The sequence below is a fragment of the Saccoglossus kowalevskii genome, chromosome 6 (assembly GCF_978046115.1).
Source record: "Saccoglossus kowalevskii chromosome 6, keSacKowa6.1, whole genome shotgun sequence".
NCBI classification, from domain to species: Eukaryota; Metazoa; Hemichordata; class Enteropneusta; family Harrimaniidae; genus Saccoglossus; species Saccoglossus kowalevskii.
Genome location: NC_140646.1, coordinates 5139168 through 5159423, shown reverse-complemented (window position 1 = coordinate 5159423; position 20256 = coordinate 5139168). Strand labels below are relative to the sequence as shown.

At 38.4% G+C, this 20256-nt stretch overlaps 2 protein-coding genes across 2 annotated transcripts in view; one reads left to right on the top strand and one right to left on the bottom strand.

Annotated features, from left to right (window-relative positions):
• Positions 1 to 350: 350 nt before the first annotated feature.
• LOC102809430 (uncharacterized) lies at positions 351 to 12688 on the bottom strand. The gene is made up of 4 exons (XM_085500727.1): positions 12603 to 12688; positions 5761 to 5895; positions 2313 to 3377; positions 351 to 1123 (listed from the first exon to the last, which is right to left on the bottom strand). Exons 3-4 carry the CDS (start codon positions 3187 to 3189, stop codon positions 444 to 446), a joined length of 1557 nt encoding a protein of 518 aa, XP_085356853.1. The 5' UTR covers positions 3190 to 3377; positions 5761 to 5895; positions 12603 to 12688; the 3' UTR covers positions 351 to 443.
• Positions 12689 to 13420: 732 nt separating this feature from the next.
• LOC102803327 (RNA cytosine-C(5)-methyltransferase NSUN2-like) overlaps positions 13421 to 20256 on the top strand; it is a 54498-nt gene continuing 47662 nt past the window's right edge. Inside the window, exons 1-5 of the mRNA XM_085499984.1 lie at positions 13421 to 13609; positions 14265 to 14336; positions 14702 to 14796; positions 15177 to 15281; positions 15468 to 15573. Coding sequence (XP_085356110.1) covers positions 13466 to 13609; positions 14265 to 14336; positions 14702 to 14796; positions 15177 to 15281; positions 15468 to 15573 — 522 coding nt within the window. The 5' untranslated portion in view covers positions 13421 to 13465. The remainder of the gene's footprint in view (positions 13610 to 14264; positions 14337 to 14701; positions 14797 to 15176; positions 15282 to 15467; positions 15574 to 20256) is intronic.

Genomic DNA, 20256 nt, shown 5'->3' with positions numbered 1-20256 from the left:
TGAAACTTTTGTTATGTACTACCATGGTGGTATTTATGCACTTTCTTACAAATGATTAGACAGATATTATTAGCACAGGCCAACACCAGTACTTTCATTCATAAGTGGAGAAGTTAAATGGCAATTAAATAACCACATGATAAATATATAATTAGAGCAAGGCATTGTGAACGCATTGGGAATTGGGAACGACAATCGTATGTATATTCCATGCAGCCAATCAGAATAATGAATATGCAAATCATTCAATGCTTCTGTTCGGCCAATTAAGGCAAAGAATGGGAACGAAAGGGAGTCAAAAGTAACAAATAGAACAGTGTCTTGCCAATCATTGGATGTGTATCATTTCTTTTGTTTCTTTTCATTTCATTCAAACATACATTTATCAAGTTCGCTATCCAATCCCTGTGTGCCTGTGCTGCAGCGTTGTTACATTTAATTGTTTATGCTGGTCTTAATGTGTTCAGGTATTGTTCAACTGTTTCAGTGTGATTACGTTCTGTCATTTTTACATGTTCAGTATTCAATTCCTTTTGTTTCTGCATGTTTATGTTTAGTGTTGATATTGAGTGTTCAACCTGTCTTGTCTGTTCAATGTTCTCATCAAGTGTTGTCATGACTACACTACTCATCTGTTGAGCAATGTCATCCTCGGTTGTTGTAATTATCTCTATGTTACCACACTCCCCATCAGATGGACCGAAATAAACAACAGTTGTCATGTTATGATTTGACTGTAGTGCATTTTCTATCTCACTACTTTCTACCAATATAATCTGCTGACCTGTATCCAAGTTAGATCCCTCAGACATCACATGTTCACTTGTCTCACCAACGTCACTATTCTTTGGTTGGTTTACATTATGAAATGTGATTAAATGTTGCTGTAGTTCGTTTGTAGTAGACATTTTTTGTTTGCACACATTACAAATTAACGTTAGTGGTTTTTTTGACTGTACATGCTGATGTTGCATGTGATAATTGAGTTTATACTGTGACACATACATGTTTCCACATACTATACATGAGAAGCCAACACCATGGGCATCTTTCATATGCTGACGTCGTAAACTTGCATTTTCAAACATTTCTTCACATAGCTGACATTTGCTCACTTTTTCTCCTGCAAACAAATTAAATGAATCTTGAGAAAAAATGATCATAATAATGAGTCAGTACACTAAATAAATTGAAATGGGACACATTGATTATGATATATTTGATATGAATTGTAAACAATACAGACCCATGACATTCAAAAATGCAGAAAATGAGAAAATGAAGTGAGTTTCCATCAAGCATTTTTTAAGAGATGACAGTTCAAAATTTCATAGTAAATAGCAACATTTTTATTTGATATTTGTCCTTGCACTGGTTTTCATGGTAAAGTAAAAAGTTATACTGTTATTAAGTGAGTTTCCCTATAATATTTTATCAGTTGGAACCGACAATATTAATTCGAATGCCAGATAAATGTGCCAATTATATTATTAACATTTCTGTAAATGTGTTAAAAATACAATGTTTAAAGTTGTTTTGCAATGCTGAAAACGTTGTCCTATTTTGCTTCCCTATAAATAAAGGAATAAACCACCATTGCATAATTCACAACACATATGCACAAGCAGTCATATTTCAACACTGTTGTGTGTAGTTAATTATAAGCAGCAATTCTGACATGCGAAAAAAATGTCTCAATTGACATAATTCCTGATTAGTATTGTACGTTTATGCCCAACTGCAGACGACTATAATTTTTTTATGTTGTTTGCGGAATTTTGAAAAATTAGTTTCTCACACATCTTTCATTAGTCATATTTCAAAATTTGCATGTGTGCCTAGCACCTGATGTTAAACACATTTGCATGCAGTGCTTTAAAGTGAAAGTCAAGGCTAACAACATAATACTCCTCGATGGAAGAGCTCGGCAAATGTAAGGACATGCAATTTACAGTTTTTTTATATCACTTCTCATTCTCTAGATATTCAATTTTTCATCAATTTATGTAGACCGCCATCTTGATTTTTCAGCAAAGGATTATGGGTAAAGTATGACATCATAGAGTCTGTTGTCAGAAATTGAGAAAATGATGTATATTTTACATGTTGAGGCCCCTCAACAATTAACAGAATCACCTAACAGTTCAAGTCGCGTTCTCAAACAATCCCATGTTAAGCAATATATCAATATATATAGTGTTCGGGATCAACTTTATCTAGTTTCCCAGGAATACAAACATAATAAAACACTTCAGAGCGCTACTGAATGACCTGTGCTGTGTGAGGGCGCTATTAAACATGTAATACTGTACCTGTATGTCTTCTAGCATGCTGTAACAATGCATACTTCTTGGCATATGCTTTATTACAGTGTTTGCATTTAAAAGGACGATTATTCTCATGCTTACTCGCGATGTGTCCTTGTAACGCATCTGCCGTACTGAATCGTTTGTTGCAGTTATTGCACATATGTGGACTTAGTGATTTGTCATGCGAATATCGATGGATTTCATATTTGGTCTTGTGCAAGAAAGTTCTTTCACAAAACTCACATTTATATTTATGTTTACTGATATCATGCACCACAGCTATATGATGTATCAGGTCAAATTTAACTGCAAAAGCAGAAGTACATTTTTCATAAGTACACTTAAATGATCGTCCTTCAAGGTGGTCCAACTCTTGGTGTTGCTTAAGTGCATTTTGTGAGAATGACACATGGCTACGGGAACGGCAATGATATATTTCATGTTTCTTTTTAGAATGTGCATGGCTAACATGCTTCTGTAATAGTTTTTGATTACGGAAGACTGTGCTGCAATGTAAACAGTGTATAAGTGTACTGTATTCATGCATAGCCTCATGTCTTTTCAACTTCATAATACAACCAAACTTTATTCTACATGTTCTACATGCATGGGTGATTCGATTACTAGTCCGGCAATCCTCTTTATCTCTTTGTACAACAGAATTGTCACACGTTTCAAGACTGATTTGTCGTATAGATGGTAATACTGAATCTGATTCGATATCATTTTGTTCATTATCCTCTGATGAGCTCTGATGCTCTATGTCTGATTTCTGATTTATAGATATTATCTTTCTGTTAATTCCTTCATCTGTCAGCATCTCAGAATGTATACCATGCAAGTCAACATCTGAATTACAAGGATCAATTATTATCGGCATAACAATAACAGGTTGTTTTCTGTTTTCACAATCTTGTTTTTTGCTTTCCACTTCTTTCAGTTTATGATGAAGCTCATCATGCCTGTGAACTGATTGTTTCTCCTTTGCCTGCTGGTCTTCACTATCACTCTTATCTTCATCATCAAATGTGCTACCATCTTTTCTGTTGCATGGGGAGACTTTCTTATCTATAAAATAAAATGTAATTTCCTTGTGAATATAATGTATTCAGACAATCTTATGTCAGTGTTAAAGATAAGATCATTTGAAACCAGGGAGGGAACTTTTAGATTTGAAAGATTTGTCAAAATGGCCTTCATGGAAATAACTGCTACACAATATCAGATATATTAAACAAGTGTAAACAACAGACTGATTTTGGAATATCTATTGATGTTTAGACAAAGTTGTTTATTATATTATTTATATGAACTGATAGTATCTATTTAATTCTCATAGAACATTCTGAGAATACATAGATTTTTATTAATCTGCCAAGGATGTCAGAATTAAAACAAAGATACAACTATTTTGGTGTTGCAGCAGAGTTTGTGACGGGAAAATAAAAATAAAATTTAATACTCAAACAAAGCATGTAGCATCAACTTCAACATTCATTTACGAATGCTTCAGGGGTGTCAGCATGTTTCAGGATCATTACGATGCACCCAGTCTGGGTACAAGTCTGGTTTTGAGTGTAATTCTAACATAATGGTACCATATTACAATGGATTAAAAACATGTATGCAAATGATATATTATAACAGTCAACACACTAGTTTCATATTGGATTCAGATTCTACACTTACTAGTGGATGTATGTATGTATGGAATGAATTCCTGACCTAATATATGGCACTGTGGGTTGTTAAATGAATGTTTTACTCTTTGAGTGGCACAAGGTGTTGATGGAATACATTTTATCATGCATTTGTGGTTTGTACAACAACTTGTATTAAATTAGATTAGTTGTATTTTATATATCTGTGGAACAACTAAAAACTAGCTAAAATATGTAAATTAGGTAATGACTATTTGAAAATGAATGCACATATTTCAACCCAAACAATTATGGAGTATCCCAGTATACCAACTTTTATTTAAAACTGTTCAGTGGTTCTTGACACAATCAAAACCTAATCAGGTCCGCTCTTTATTCCTCTCATTGAAATCTGGTGAGTAGTTTATCAGTGCACAGATACACACACACACACACACACACACACACACACACACACACACACACACACACACACACACACACACACACACACACACACACACAAACACACACACACACACACACACACACACACACACAAACACACACACACACACACAAACACACACACACACACACACACACACACACACACACACACACACACACACACACACACACACACACACACAAACACACACACACACACACACACACACACACACACACACACACACACAAACACACACACACACACACACATACACACACACACACACACACACACACATACACACACACACACACACACACACACACACACACACACACACACACACACACACACACACACACACACACACACACACACACACACACACACACACACACACACACACACACACACACACACACACACACACACACACACACACACACACACACACACACACACACACACACAAACACACACACACACACACATACACACACACACACACACACACATACACACACACACACACACACACACACACACAAACACACACACACACACACACACATACACACACACACACACACACACACAAACACACACACACACACACACACACACACATACACACACACACACACACACACACACACACACACACACACACACACACACACACACACACACACACACACACACACACACACACACACACACACACACACACACACACATACACACACACACACACACACACACACACACACACACACACACACACATACAGGTGTCCCATGAATTGTGGAGCCACCATTGAATTAACTTTTAATATAGTTGAATTAACTTTTAATATAGTTGCGATATGAACTCGATTAAAACGCGTTCCTATATAGGGTTGCGTTTTAATTGGAGTTTAATTAAACTCAATTACAATGCAATACAATGGAGAATTGCACTTTAATTAAGTTTAATTAAACTAGAGTTGAATATCCCGTGACTGAACATAGAAATGTTTGCGAAGCTTAGGTTTAGTATCGGGGTAAGGTATGGTATAATTATATTAATATTAATATAACGTGAACCATACCTTCCCCGATACTAAACCTAAGCTTCGCAAACCTGACTTAAATTCGATTAAATATTAATATAAATTATGAAACATTGTGGAGCCACCAATTTGGGGCTCCACTTGTACAAAGGGCTCCACTTTGTTTGTGTATGTCTGGTCTACTGGCTCTACTTCTACGTCTACACCAACACACACACACACACACACACACACACACACACACACACAGACAGGGTAACCACAAAGACTGCCATTGTTTGCTTCACACAGACAAAAAATACTTACTTAATATGCTTGACAGAAATTCTGTAAAATGACGTGCTGCGTGTCAAGATGACTGTGGGTGATATGAGATGACAGACTGATAATATTGGTCACACAAATACTGCATACCAAACATTTAAATACCATATCTGAAATCTGAACACACATTTATTGTTATATAGAAATATTTGTATTATTAATTTTTGATAATTTTTATTCTGACGATTAATATCATACGTGTCAAGAAAAAAGTAAGATACATGGCAATTACAAAAAGTTTTACATATTTAGTAATTTTGATATAGAGCTGTGATTTAGGAAACAAAGGAACAGGGGGGCAGCACCCTCATGCCATGGCCATGCGCCCCATTACCCTTGGGAGCAGATCCTCTGGCAACCATAACATTCTGATTGACCAGGGATCACATGTGGCCACAGTCTTCAACTGCGACCTGTCTGACAATGGTGAGATCTAAGTACTGGTTACACTGGTGAGATCTAGGTACTGGTTACACTGGTAAGATCTAGGTACTGGTTACACTGGTGAGATCTAGGTACTGGTTACACTTGTGTGATCTAGGTACTGGTTACACTGGTAAGATCTAGATACTGGTTACACTGGTGTGATCTAGATACTGGTTACACTGGTAAGATCTAGATACAGGTTACACTGGTGTGATCTAGATACTGGTTACACTGGTGTGATCTACGTACTGGTTACACTGGTAAGATCTAGATACTGGTTACACTGGTGTGATCTAGATACTGGTTACACTGGTAAGATCTAGATACTGGTTACACTGGTGTGATCTAGGTACTGGTTACACTGGTGTGATCTAGGTACTGGTTACACTGGTGTGATCTAGGTACTGGTTACACTGGTAAGATTTAGGTACTGGTTACACTGGTAAGATTTAGGTACTGGTTACACTGGTAAGATCTAGGTACTGGTTACACTGGTAAGATTTAGGTACTGGTTACACTGGTAAGATTTAGGTACTGGTTACACTGGTGTGATCTAGATACTGGTTACACTGGTGTGATCTAGGTACTGGTTACACTGGTGTGATCTAGATACTGGTTACACTGGTGTGATTTAGGTACTGGTTGCACTGGTGTGATCTAGATACTGGTTACAATGGTGAGATCTAGGTACTGGTTACACTGGTAAGATCTAGATACTGGTTACACTGGTGTGATCTAGATACTGGTTACACTGGTGTAATCTAGATACTGGTTACACTGGTGTGATCTAGATACTGGTTACACTGGTAAAATCTAGGTACTGGTTACACTGGTAAGATCTAGGTACTGGTTACACTGGTGAGATCTAGGTACTGGTTACACTTGTGTGATCTAGGTACTGGTTACACTGGTAAGATCTAGATACTGGTTACACTGGTGTGATCTAGATACTGGTTACACTGGTAAGATCTAGATACAGGTTACACTGGTGTGATCTAGATACTGGTTACACTGGTGTGATCTACGTACTGGTTACACTGGTAAGATCTAGATACTGGTTACACTGGTGTGATCTAGATACTGGTTACACTGGTAAGATCTAGATACTGGTTACACTGGTGTGATCTAGGTACTGGTTACACTGGTGTGATCTAGGTACTGGTTACACTGGTGTGATCTAGGTACTGGTTACACTGGTAAGATTTAGGTACTGGTTACACTGGTAAGATTTAGGTACTGGTTACACTGGTAAGATCTAGGTACTGGTTACACTGGTAAGATTTAGGTACTGGTTACACTGGTAAGATTTAGGTACTGGTTACACTGGTGTGATCTAGATACTGGTTACACTGGTGTGATCTAGGTACTGGTTACACTGGTGTGATCTAGATACTGGTTACACTGGTGTGATTTAGGTACTGGTTGCACTGGTGTGATCTAGATACTGGTTACAATGGTGAGATCTAGGTACTGGTTACACTGGTAAGATCTAGATACTGGTTACACTGGTGTGATCTAGATACTGGTTACACTGGTGTAATCTAGATACTGGTTACACTGGTGTGATCTAGATACTGGTTACACTGGTAAAATCTAGGTACTGGTTACACTGGTAAGATCTAGGTACTGGTTACACTGGTGTGATCTAGATACTGGTTACACTGGTGTGATCTAGGTACTGGTTACACTGGTGTGATCTAGATACTGGTTACACTGGTGTGATCTAGATACTGGTTACACTGGTGTAATCTAGATACTGGTTACACTGGTGTGATCTAGGTACTGGTTACACTGGTGTGATTTAGGTACTGGTTACACTGGTGTGATCTAGATACTGGTTACAATGGTGAGATCTAGGTACTGGTTACACTGGTAAGATCTAGATACTGGTTACACTGGTATGATCTAGATACTGGTTACACTGGTGTAATCTAGATACTGGTTACACTGGTGTGATCTAGATACTGGTTACACTGGTAAGATCTAGGTACTGGTTACACTGGTAAGATCTAGGTACTGGTTACACTGGTGTGATCTAGATACTGGTTACACTGGTGTGATCTAGGTACTGGTTACACTGGTGTGATCTAGATACTGGTTACACTGGTGTGATCTAGATACTGGTTACACTGGTGTAATCTAGATACTGGTTACACTGGTGTGATCTAGGTACTGGTTACACTGGTGTGATCTAGATACTGGTTACACTGGTGTGATCTAGATACTGGTTACACTGGTGTGATCTAGGTACTGGTTACACTGGTAAGATTTAGGTACTGGTTACACTGGTAAGATTTATGTACTGGTTACACTGGTAAGATCTAGGTACTGGTTACACTGGTAAGATTTAGGTACTGGTTACACTGGTAAGATTTAGGTACTGGTTACACTGGTGTGATCTAGATACTGGTTACACTGGTGTGATCTAGGTACTGGTTACACTGGTGTGATCTAGATACTGGTTACACTGGTGTGATCTAGATACTGGTTACACTGCTGTAATCTATATACTGGTTACACTGGTGTGATCTAGGTACTGGTTACACTGGTGTGATTTAGGTACTGGTTACACTGGTGTGATCTAGATACTGGTTACAATGGTGAGATCTAGGTACTGGTTACACTGGTAAGATCTAGATACTGGTTACACTGGTGTGATCTAGATACTGGTTACACTGGTGTAATCTAGATACTGGTTACACTGGTAAGATCTAGGTACTGGTTACACTGGTAAGATCTAGGTACTGGTTACATTGGTGTGATCTAGATACTGGTTACACTGGTGTGATCTAGGTACTGGTTACACTGGTGTGATCTAGGTACTGGTTACACTGGTGTGATCTAGATACTGGTTACACTGGTGTGATCTAGATACTGGTTACACTGGTGTAATCTAGGTACTGGTTACACTGGTGTGATCTAGGTACTGGTTACACTGGTGTGATCTAGATACTGGTTACACTGGTGTGATCTAGATACTGGTTACACTGGTGTGATCTAGGTACTGGTTACACTGGTAAGATCTAGGTACTGGTTACACTGGTAAGATCTAGGTACTGGTTACACTGGTAAGATTTAGGTACTGGTTACACTGGTAAGATCAAGGTACTGGTTACACTGGTAAGATCAAGGTACTGGTTACACTGGTAAGATTTAGGTACTGGTTACACTGGTAAGATTTAGGTACTGGTTACACTGGTAAGATTTAGGTACTGGTTACACTGGTAAGATCTAGGTACTGGTTACACTGGTGTGATCTAGGTACTGGTTACACTGGTAAGATCTAGGTACTGGTTACACTGGTAAGATCTAGGTACTGGTTACACTGGTAAGATCTAGGTACTGGTTACACTGGTGAGATCTAGGTACTGGTTACACTGGTGTGATCTAGGTACTGGTTACACTGGTGTGATCTAGGTACTGGTTACACTGGTGAAATCTAGGTAGTGGTTATACTGGTGAAATTTAGGTACTGGTTATACTGGTAAGATCTAGGTAGTGGTTACACTGGTAAGAACTAGGTACTGGTTACACTGGTGTGGTCTAGGTACTGGTTACACTGGTGTGATCTAGGTACTGGTTACACTGGTGAAATCTAGGTAGTGGTTATACTGGTGAAATCTAGGTACTGGTTACACTGGTAAGATCTAGGTACTGGTTACACTGGTAAGAACTAGGTACTGGTTACACTGGTGTGATCTAGGTACTGGTTACACTGGTGAGATCTAGGTAGTGGTTATACTGGTAAGATCTAGGTACTGGTTACAATGGTGAGATCTAGGTACTGGTTACACTGGTGTGATCTAGGTACTGGTTACACTGGTGTGATCTAGGTACTGGTTACCCTGGTGAGATCTAGGTACTGGTTACACTGGTGTGATCTAGGTACTGGTTACACTGGTGTGATCTAGGTACTGGTTACACTGGTGTGATCTAGGTACTGGTTACACTGGTAAGAACTAGGTACTGGTTACACTGGTGAGATCTAGGTACTGGTTACACTGGTAAGATCTAGGTACTGGTTACACTGGTGAGATCTAGGTAGTGGTTATACTGGTGAAATCTAGATACTGGTTACAATGGTGAGATCTAGATACTAGTTACACTGGTGAGATCTAGATACTGGTTATACTGGTGAGATCTAGATCTGGTTACACTGGTGAGATCTAGATACTGGTTACATTGGTAGGATCTAGGTAGTGGTTATACTGGTGAAATCTAGGTACTGGTTACACTGGTAAGATCTAGGTACTGGTTACACTGGTGTGATCTAGGTACTGGTTACACTGGTAAGATTTAGGTACTGGTTACACTGGTAAGATCTAGGTACTGGTTACACTGGTAAGATCTAGGTACTGGTTACACTGGTGAGATCTAGGTACTGGTTACACTGGTAAGATCTAGGTACTGGTTACACTGGTGAGATCTAGGTACTGGTTACACTGGTGAGATCTAGGTACTGGTTACACTGGTGTGATCTAGGTACTGGTTACACTGGTAAGATCTAGGTACTGGTTACACTGGTGAGATCTAGGTACTGGTTACACTGGTCTGATATATGTACTGGTTACACTGGTGAAATTTAGGTACTGGTTACACTGGTGTGGGGGACGACACGTTGCGGTTATGGAAATGTAACAAAATATAGTATGCAAAATTATCTGCTACACAATCAGCACCAATCACCACAGAAGAACGACTTAATGAAAACTCAGAATTCATTCACTAACGGAAAACCCGCTGGCAATCCGGAGACTTACAACTCGATATCAACGATAAAACACAAATTGTAAGAATGATACAGAATTGGCAGTATGCCCTTGATATACATCGATAAACTCTTGACCGTGTAAGAAAATTAGTGGGAAAACTTCTAATTGGATGAATATAAAAATTGAAACAAAAGAACACACTGCGGTGGTTTCTACCACGTTCGCATTCATGTCGTCGTCTCACTTCAGAATTCGTATTTTGCAACAATGTATAAGTCAGAATACAGTATTATTGAACTTGTATAAAATGTAATGAATAAAGCGTATCGTTATTACCATGTGAATACATATATTTTTCATGTTATTTAACCATAACTTCGCTTCTTTTTATCAGATTTATTTCATTGTTGTATGTAATTATCAGTATTTATTATCTTTAGTTATGTTATCAAGATTGCGTAGTAGTAGGCAAATTTCCTATAGATTTATGCTGTTTTCGTGACGCAAAGAAACACACTTTGGCCTGTATTCAGCCATTTCTATCAGTTTACATAAGTGTATTCTCCCTGATTGGCTCAATTAAAACAACCAATCATATTAATTGACGCCAAGGATTAAAATTCTAAGGTGTGAATCCACCCTTGTCTTTAAATTGACAAAGAGTGTTAATTAAAACAGACTTCATCCTTTGTACTCCAAGTGATACATTGTTCCAAATGGTCCTAGCGTATGTAGTTTTCAACTAGCTCTATCTCATTGCTGTACAACTGAATAAATGCGTGTTCACCATTAGAACATTGCATACTGGTATACCGTCTACTGCTTGATGTATCTACAGTCTATCTGGTGAGATTTAAAGATCCTATACTGTTTGTGGCAGTTTTCCCCCACAAAGCGATTAACAAATATTGCATGTTTCAATTACAATGCTTCACAGATAAATGATTCAGAAATGACTCCGACAACTGGTAAGATCTAGGTACTGGTTACACTGGTAAGATCTAGGTACTTTGTAACACTGATGATATCTAGGTAGTGGTTACACTGGTGAAATGCCAAAACTTGCCATTTTTATAGGCACAACCATTTATGGAAAGAGTTTCATTTGTACCCCACCTACCCTTAACTTTAATCATTACTCCCAGCCCACTAATAAAATTGTATATGTTCCCTCTCGATAACTACTTGTGTCATTAGGAGGGACATATACAATTGAATTGGGAATTAGAGTTAGGGTTAGGGGTGATGAGTACGAAAGGAATTCTTTTTTTATTCATATTAATGTCGATGAACAGAAAAAGAAAGGAAAAACAAAAACTTTTGAGTGTTTACCATGACTACAACATTGACTGATGAAGTAGCTCCAGTTTAGTGTCCAAGTAACGTACAGAGCAATTGTGTGCTACACACAAATATGTGGGATAATGAATTTTGTCAAATGCGCTATGTTTTCCTTTTACTTTGTATATTCTATATAAAAACATATAGCAACATTTTAATAAATCTCATAATAGCCACAATAATGTTGCCAAACACTAAAAACTAGTTCCGCTCCTCAGTACAATGCTGTGAAGGACAAGGTATGATTACCATGATTTGAATAAATTGCAGCTAAAAGCAGAATAAGCTTTTTCTGGTAAAGTGAGGTCACAATGACCAGTTTGTCTACAAGAATATTCAAATTACCTGTGACAGAGCAAGATTTAGGATCACTCAGTTGATGCTTGGAGAATACCGACACTCCCACCAACAAAAGCCCCCTCAGCGGCCAGGCAGGCGTTTTTTTCAGAACCCCCCAACTAACTTATTTTCGAAAATAAAAAAAGAAGGCTTGTGAGAGCGAGCGAGAAATACTAAGTACCCCGGACTAAGTACCCAACATGTAATACATTATGATACCTACCTATATATAGAATCAAAAGAAATATATATCAACCAATCTGGACAGTAATATACATAGTACCAAACGAGATTTCGATATATGGTAACAATTCTAAAACGAAAAGCAGTATTTTGAGCTTTTAACTCAGTAGAAATTCACAGTCGAGAAATTCTAGTCTTTTAACCGCCCCAGCGTTGAAATTAAAGCAGAGGATCAGACGAGAGAAATTCATCCTCTACCACCGAATGTTTAAATATTAAGTATAATTTTTCTAATAAACTAATTGTGTTATTTGTGATATTCAATTTTAAACTATAATAACTGTTCCAAACAAGGTTTGAAAACTGTAATTTTAGAAAGGTAGTTTTCACAACTTCCCTATAAATTCTATCAAACCCCTAACCTGAGAATGAGGTTCGCTATCTTCAGGAAGAACCATTTTATTTTAATTTTAGTGAGCTTTTACCATTGCATATTGCTGCCTTTTTAGAAAGTTTAGAATATCTGGAAGTGAGTGGGGCTACTTACATAGACATTGTGGTATGACTGAGAATATCAAAGAAGATCATCCATGCTGCTGCAAATTAACCGTTACATCCCTTTGAAATAATAGTACCTTCCAAATAAAACATGGCGACTTCCATGTGTTGAAAATTTTCGGCGTGTTATGCGTATATGCATTCGTACTGTGAAGTTCATTTTTCGTTTCTTACATCATTCACAGCAACCAACCATTGTCTATAGATCCTTGACAATCGACACAATGCCAAGAAGCATCAAACAGAAACTGGGCCACAAAAAGAAATGGAAGGTGAGTTTATAATATGACTGTCTATTATTTTGGATCAAAAGACACTGTCTTGGTAGGACGACATACCAGAGAATAATATACCACGGGACAAAATTCCGATATTAAAATTTAATATGACGAGTAGGTTTGCAATAAACTAACCATCACATTCAATCAATGTTAGCAAGACGCTTATGATACTGTCATAGCGAGCGCAACGAGAACGATCGAAGGCCACTCACGAAGCGAGCACTTTAAAAAACGGTGCACTTCCATAATGTACATTTGTATACTATTTCATTTTTTTTTATTTTTACTACCGCTAATAATTTTTATGGTAACTACCGCAATGATTTTTTGAATAATGGGTCATATTTTAGGGAGATCATCAACACTTTTTTCTCCCCAGTACAGTACATTATTGATATCATACAACAGGTAATGCATGATAAGTGAGTGCAGATGAGCAGATGACTTACTAAAAATAGAACTCATGTTGAAGTGTGTGAACTGCACTCATTTGGTTTGTCTGTCATTGAATCCAAAACCTTGTGTTTCAGCACTATGGTTAATGGTTTGTCAGTTTTATTTTTAGTGAATCAATATTCTGCTTATCTACATTTCCTTGTTAGGTAATAAATGTTGTTTATTCAGTTCAGTAAATGTTTGGTTTCAGCCGAAAGGAAGTGGTAGGATAGGTTATGAAGAAATCACCAGAGCTAATGCTGCATTTGAAAGTTATTACAAGGTAAAACATCACATTGACTAGCATTTAATATTTAGCAAAAACATTTGCTGCAGATATCTTTGTGATAGTATTGTATCGTATATCTTAAGCACAGTCGCTCTATATACTATAGAGGGACTGTGTATTCAGGTATTAATCATTATTGAAATGGAATCATTGTTGGAATCGCCACAGAATACAAATTGTAATTGATTCACAATAAAGTATATGTAAAATGTCTACACAGAGTGTATATCAGAATCAAGTGATTTCAGTGGTTACTGCATTTACTGAAATTGAGAGAATTTCACAGCAATCTGAAACAAAATTTGCTACAAGAAATTATGATCAAGCTAGTTTCATCAGTGATATTTGTTTGCTTGCAGGCTCAGGGTATTGTTCCAGAAGGAGAATGGGACCAGTTTATGACAACTTTAAAAACTAATTTACCAGCTACATTTAGAATAACAGGTTTTAGAAGGTGAGTCAATCCAGAGGAAGTGATGTAGGTAGAAAAAGGCGAATAATGCATTCTTGAAGAAAAAAATAATGATAAAAATCCCATGTTTATAACTTATTGACCTGTAAAATCTCACTTGCAAAAGATAACACAATATAGACTTGTTTGTTTCGTAATGTATTAATTGTTTATTATTCTAAAACGGTATATTAATTTATTCATTTGTATGCCATGATGTCAGTGATCAAATGCTATTGGCTATTGATGTCACTGCATAGGTCATAAAAATGTTAAAGCTAAGTGAAGGGAAAAATATATCAAATTCAGACATTTCTGCCGTTTTAAAACAAATCTTAGTTGTGAGTGAATCAACAAATATTTATCTTATTTTGTTTTTTCAGACATGCCAAGCAACTGTTGACATTTTTAAAGAGTCACTACTTCAATGAGTTGGTGAATGTTGAGGTGGATGGATTAAGTGTTGCAAAACCATACCCATTACCATGGTAAGATATATAGGAGTTGACTCTCATGTCTGGTTTAATTGTGTATTGATTCATATAGTAGCACATAAATAAGAAAAACCAAGTCATCAATAAAAGCATACAATGATAGTTTTTCTGTTGCTTTTGTTTAGTTACATGTATAAATACAGGAAATTATTATAACTTTTTGCATATTTCACTGGGTAGGTATCCTGATGAACTTGCTTGGCAACTGAACCTTTCCCGCGGCAATATCAGAAAAATAGCAGCTTTAGAAAGATTACATAGCTTCTTAGTCACAGAGACAGAAAGTGTAAGTACAGTGTTGAACTAGCAAATTTATGATAAATTGATTGAACCCTCACATTTGTCGTGTACTCAACTCAAAAATTAACAAAAATATTGCTTAATACTCTGGACTTCATAAAATTGGGACAGATTACATCATCGATGGAAATGGCAACAAAGCAGTCACAGTGAACTTAAACTGTTGACAGTCCCCATGCTCAATTTGTTAATATACTAAATCGGCAAATGTGGAAGGCATTTGCAAGAAATGCCTCCGGCCTATAGTCATCAGGGAGTCTTTGACTCGCATCCAAGCTTAACTACTATAGTCATCAGGGAGTCTTTGACTCGCATCCAAGCTTATCTACTATAGTCATCTGGGAGTCTTTAACTCGCATCCAAGTTTATCTACTATAGTCATCAGGGAGTCTTTGACTCGCATTCAAGTTTATCTACTATAGTCATCTGGGAGTCTTTAACTCGCATCCAAGTTTATCTACTATAGTCATCAGGGAGTCTTTGACTCGCATCCAAGTTTATCTACTATAGTCATCAGGGAGTCTTTGACTCGCATCCAAGCTTATCTACTATAGTCATCAGGGAGTCTTTGACTCGCATCCAAGTTTATCTACTATAGTCACCTGGGAGTCTTTGACTCGCATCCAAGTTTATCTACTATAGTCATCTGGGAGTCTTTGACTCGCATCCAAGTTTATCTACTATAGTCACCTGGGAGTTTTTGACTCGCATCCAAGCTTATCTACTATAGTCATCAGGGAGTCTTTGACTCGCATCCAAGCTTATCTACTATAGTCATCAGGGAGTCTTTGACTCGCATCCAAGTTTATCTACTATAGTCATCAGGGAGTCTTTGACTCGCATCCAAGCTTATCTACTATAGTCATCAGGGAGTCTTTGACTCGCATCCAAGCTTATCTACTATAGTCATCAGGGAGTCTTTGACTCGCATCCAAGCTTATCTACTATAGTCATCAGGGAGTCTTTGACTCGCATCCAAGTTTATCTACTATAGTCATCAGGGAGTCTTTGACTCGCATCCAAGTTTATCTACTATAGTCATCAGGGAGTCTTTGACTCGCATCCAAGTTTATCTACTATAGTCATCAGGGAGTCTTTGACTCGCATCCAAGTTTATCTACTATAGTCACCTGGGAGTCTTTGACTCGCATCCAAGCTTATCTACTATAGTCATCAGGGAGTCTTTGACTCGCATCCAAGCTTATCTACTATAGTCACCTGGGAGTCTTTGACTCGCATCCAAGCTTATCTACTATAGTCATCTGGGAGTCTTTGACTCGCATCCAAGTTTATCTACTATAGTCATCAGGGAGTCTTTGACTCGCATTCAAGTTTATCTACTATAGTCACCTGGGAGTCTTTGACTCGCATCCAAGTTTATCTACTATAGTCATCAGGGAGTCTTTGACTCGCATCCAAGCTTATCTACTATAGTCACCTGGGAGTCTTTGACTCACATCCAAGCTTATCTACTATAGTCATCAGGGAGTCTTTGACTCGCATCCAAGCTTATCTACTATAGTCATCTGGGAGTCTTTGACTCGCATCCAAGCTTATCTACTATAGTCACCTGGGAGTCTTTGACTCACATCCAAGCTTATCTACTATAGTCATCAGGGAGTCTTTGACTCGCATCCAAGCTTATCTACTATAGTCAACTGGGAGTTTTTGACTCACATCCAAGCTTATCTACTATAGTCATCTGGGAGTCTTTGACTCGCATCCAAGTTTATCTACTATAGTCACCTGGGAGTCTTTGACTCGCATCCAAGTTTATCTACTATAGTCATCAGGGAGTCTTTGACTCGCATCCAAGCTTATCTACTATAGTCACCTGGGAGTCTTTGACTCACATCCAAGCTTATCTACTATAGTCATCAGGGAGTCTTTGACTCGCATCCAAGCTTATCTACTATAGTCATCTGGGAGTCTTTGACTCGCATCCAAGCTTATCTACTATAGTCACCTGGGAGTCTTTGACTCACATCCAAGCTTATCTACTATAGTCATCAGGGAGTCTTTGACTCGCATCCAAGCTTATCTACTATAGTCAACTGGGAGTTTTTGACTCACATCCAAGCTTATCTACTATAGTCACCTGGGAGTTTTTGACTCGCATCCAAGCTTATCTACTATAGTCACCTGGGAGTTTTTGACTCGCATCCAAGCTTATCTACTATAGTCATCAGGGAGTCTTTGACTCACATCCAAGCTTATCTACTATAGTCATCTGGGAGTCTTTGACTCGCATCCAAGCTTATCTACTATAGTCACCTGGGAGTCTTTGACTCACATCCAAGCTTATCTACTATAGTCATCAGGGAGTCTTTGACTCGCATCCAAGCTTATCAACTATAGTCAACTGGGAGTTTTTGACTCACATCCAAGCTTATCTACTATAGTCACCTGGGAGTCTTTGACTCGCATCCAAGCTTATCTACTATAGTCACCTGGGAGTTTTTGACTCGCATCCAAGTTTATCTACTATAGTCACCTGGGAGTTTTTGACTCGCATCCAAGCTTATCTACTATAGTCACCTGGGAGTTTTTGACTCGCATCCAAGCTTATCTACTATAGTCATCAGGGAGTCTTTGACTCGCATCCAAGCTTATCTACTATAGTCACCTGGGAGTCTTTGACTCGCATCCAAGCTTATCTACTATAGTCACCTGGGAGTCTTTGACTCGCATTCAAGTTTATCTACTATAGTCACCTGGGAGTCTTTGACTCGCATCCAAGCTTATCTACTATAGTCATCTGGGAGTCTTTGACTCACATCCAAGCTTATCTACTATAGTCATCTGGGAGTCTTTGACTCGCATCCAAGCTTATCTACTATAGTCACCTGGGAGTCTTTGACTCACATCCAAGCTTATCTACTATAGTCATCTGGGAGTCTTTGACTCGCATCCAAGCTTATCTACTATAGTCACCTGGGAGTCTTTGACTCGCATCCAAGCTTATCTACTATAGTCACCTGGGAGTCTTTGACTCACATCCAAGCTTATCTACTATAGTCATCTGGGAGTCTTTGACTCGCATCCAAGCTTATCTACTATAGTCACCTGGGAGTCTTTGACTCGCATCCAAGCTTATCTACTATAGTCACCTGGGAGTTTTTGACTCGCATCCAAGCTTATCTACTATAGTCACCTGGGAGTCTTTGACTCGCATCCAAGTTTATCTACTATAGTCATCTGGGAGTCTTTGACTCGCATCCAAGCTTATCTACTATAGTCATCTGGGAGTTTTTGACTCGCATCCAAGCTTATCTACTATAGTCACCTGGGAGTCTTTGACTCGCATCCAAGCTTATCTACTATAGTCATCAGGGAGTCTTTGACTCACATCCAAGCTTATCTACTATAGTCACCTGGGAGTTTTTGACTCACATCCAAGCTTATCTACTATAGTCACCTGGGAGTCTTTGACTCGCATCCAAGTTTATCTACTATAGTCATCAGGGAGTCTTTGACTCGCATCCAAGCTTATCTACTATAGTCACCTGGGAGTTTTTGACTCACATCCAAGCTTATCTACTATAGTCACCTGGGAGTCTTTGACTCGCATCCAAGTTTATCTACTATAGTCATCAGGGAGTCTTTGACTCGCATCCAAGTTTATCTACTATAGTCACCTGGGAGTCTTTGACTCGCATCCAAGCTTATCTACTATAGTCACCTGGGAGTTTTTGACTCACATCCAAGCTTATCTACTATAGTCACCTGGGAGTCTTTGACTCGCATCCAAGTTTATCTACTATAGTCATCAGGGAGTCTTTGACTCGCATCCAAGCTTATCTACTATAGTCACCTGGGAGTTTTTGACTCACATCCAAGCTTATCTACTATAGTCACCTGGGAGTTTTTGACTCACATCCAAGCTTATCTACTATAGTCATCAGGGAGTCTTTGACTCACATCCAAGCTTAACTACTATAGTCAACTGGGAGTCTTTGACTCGCATCCAAGCTTATCTACTATAGTCACCTGGGAGTCTTTGACTCGCATCCAAGCTTATCTACTATAGTCACCTGGGAGTCTTTGACTCGCATCCAAGCTTATCTACTATAGTCACCTGGGAGTCTTTGACTCACATCCAAGCTTAACTACTATAGTCACCTGGGAGTCTTTGACTCGCATCCAAGCTTATCTACTATAGTCACCTGGGAGTCTTTGACTCGCATCCAAGCTTAACTACTATAGTCACCTGGGAGTCTTTGACTCGCATCCAAGCTTATCTACTATAGTCACCTGGGAGTCTTTGACTCGCATCCAAGCTTATTTACTATAGTCACCTGGGAGTCTTTGACTCGCATCCAAGCTTATCTACTATAGTCATCTGGGAGTCTTTGACTCACATCCAAGCTTAACTACTATAGTCACCTGGGAGTCTTTGACTCACATCCAAGCTTATCTACTATAGTCACCTGGGAGTCTTTGACTCGCATCCAAGCTTATCTACTATAGTCATCAGGGAGTCTTTGACTCACATCCAAGCTTAACTACTATAGTCAACTGGGAGTCTTTGACTCGCATCCAAGCTTATCTACTATAGTCATCAGGGAGTCTTTGACTCACATCCAAGCTTAACTACTATAGTCAACTGGGAGTCTTTGACTCGCATCCAAGCTTATCTACTATAGTCATCAGGGAGTCTTTGACTCAC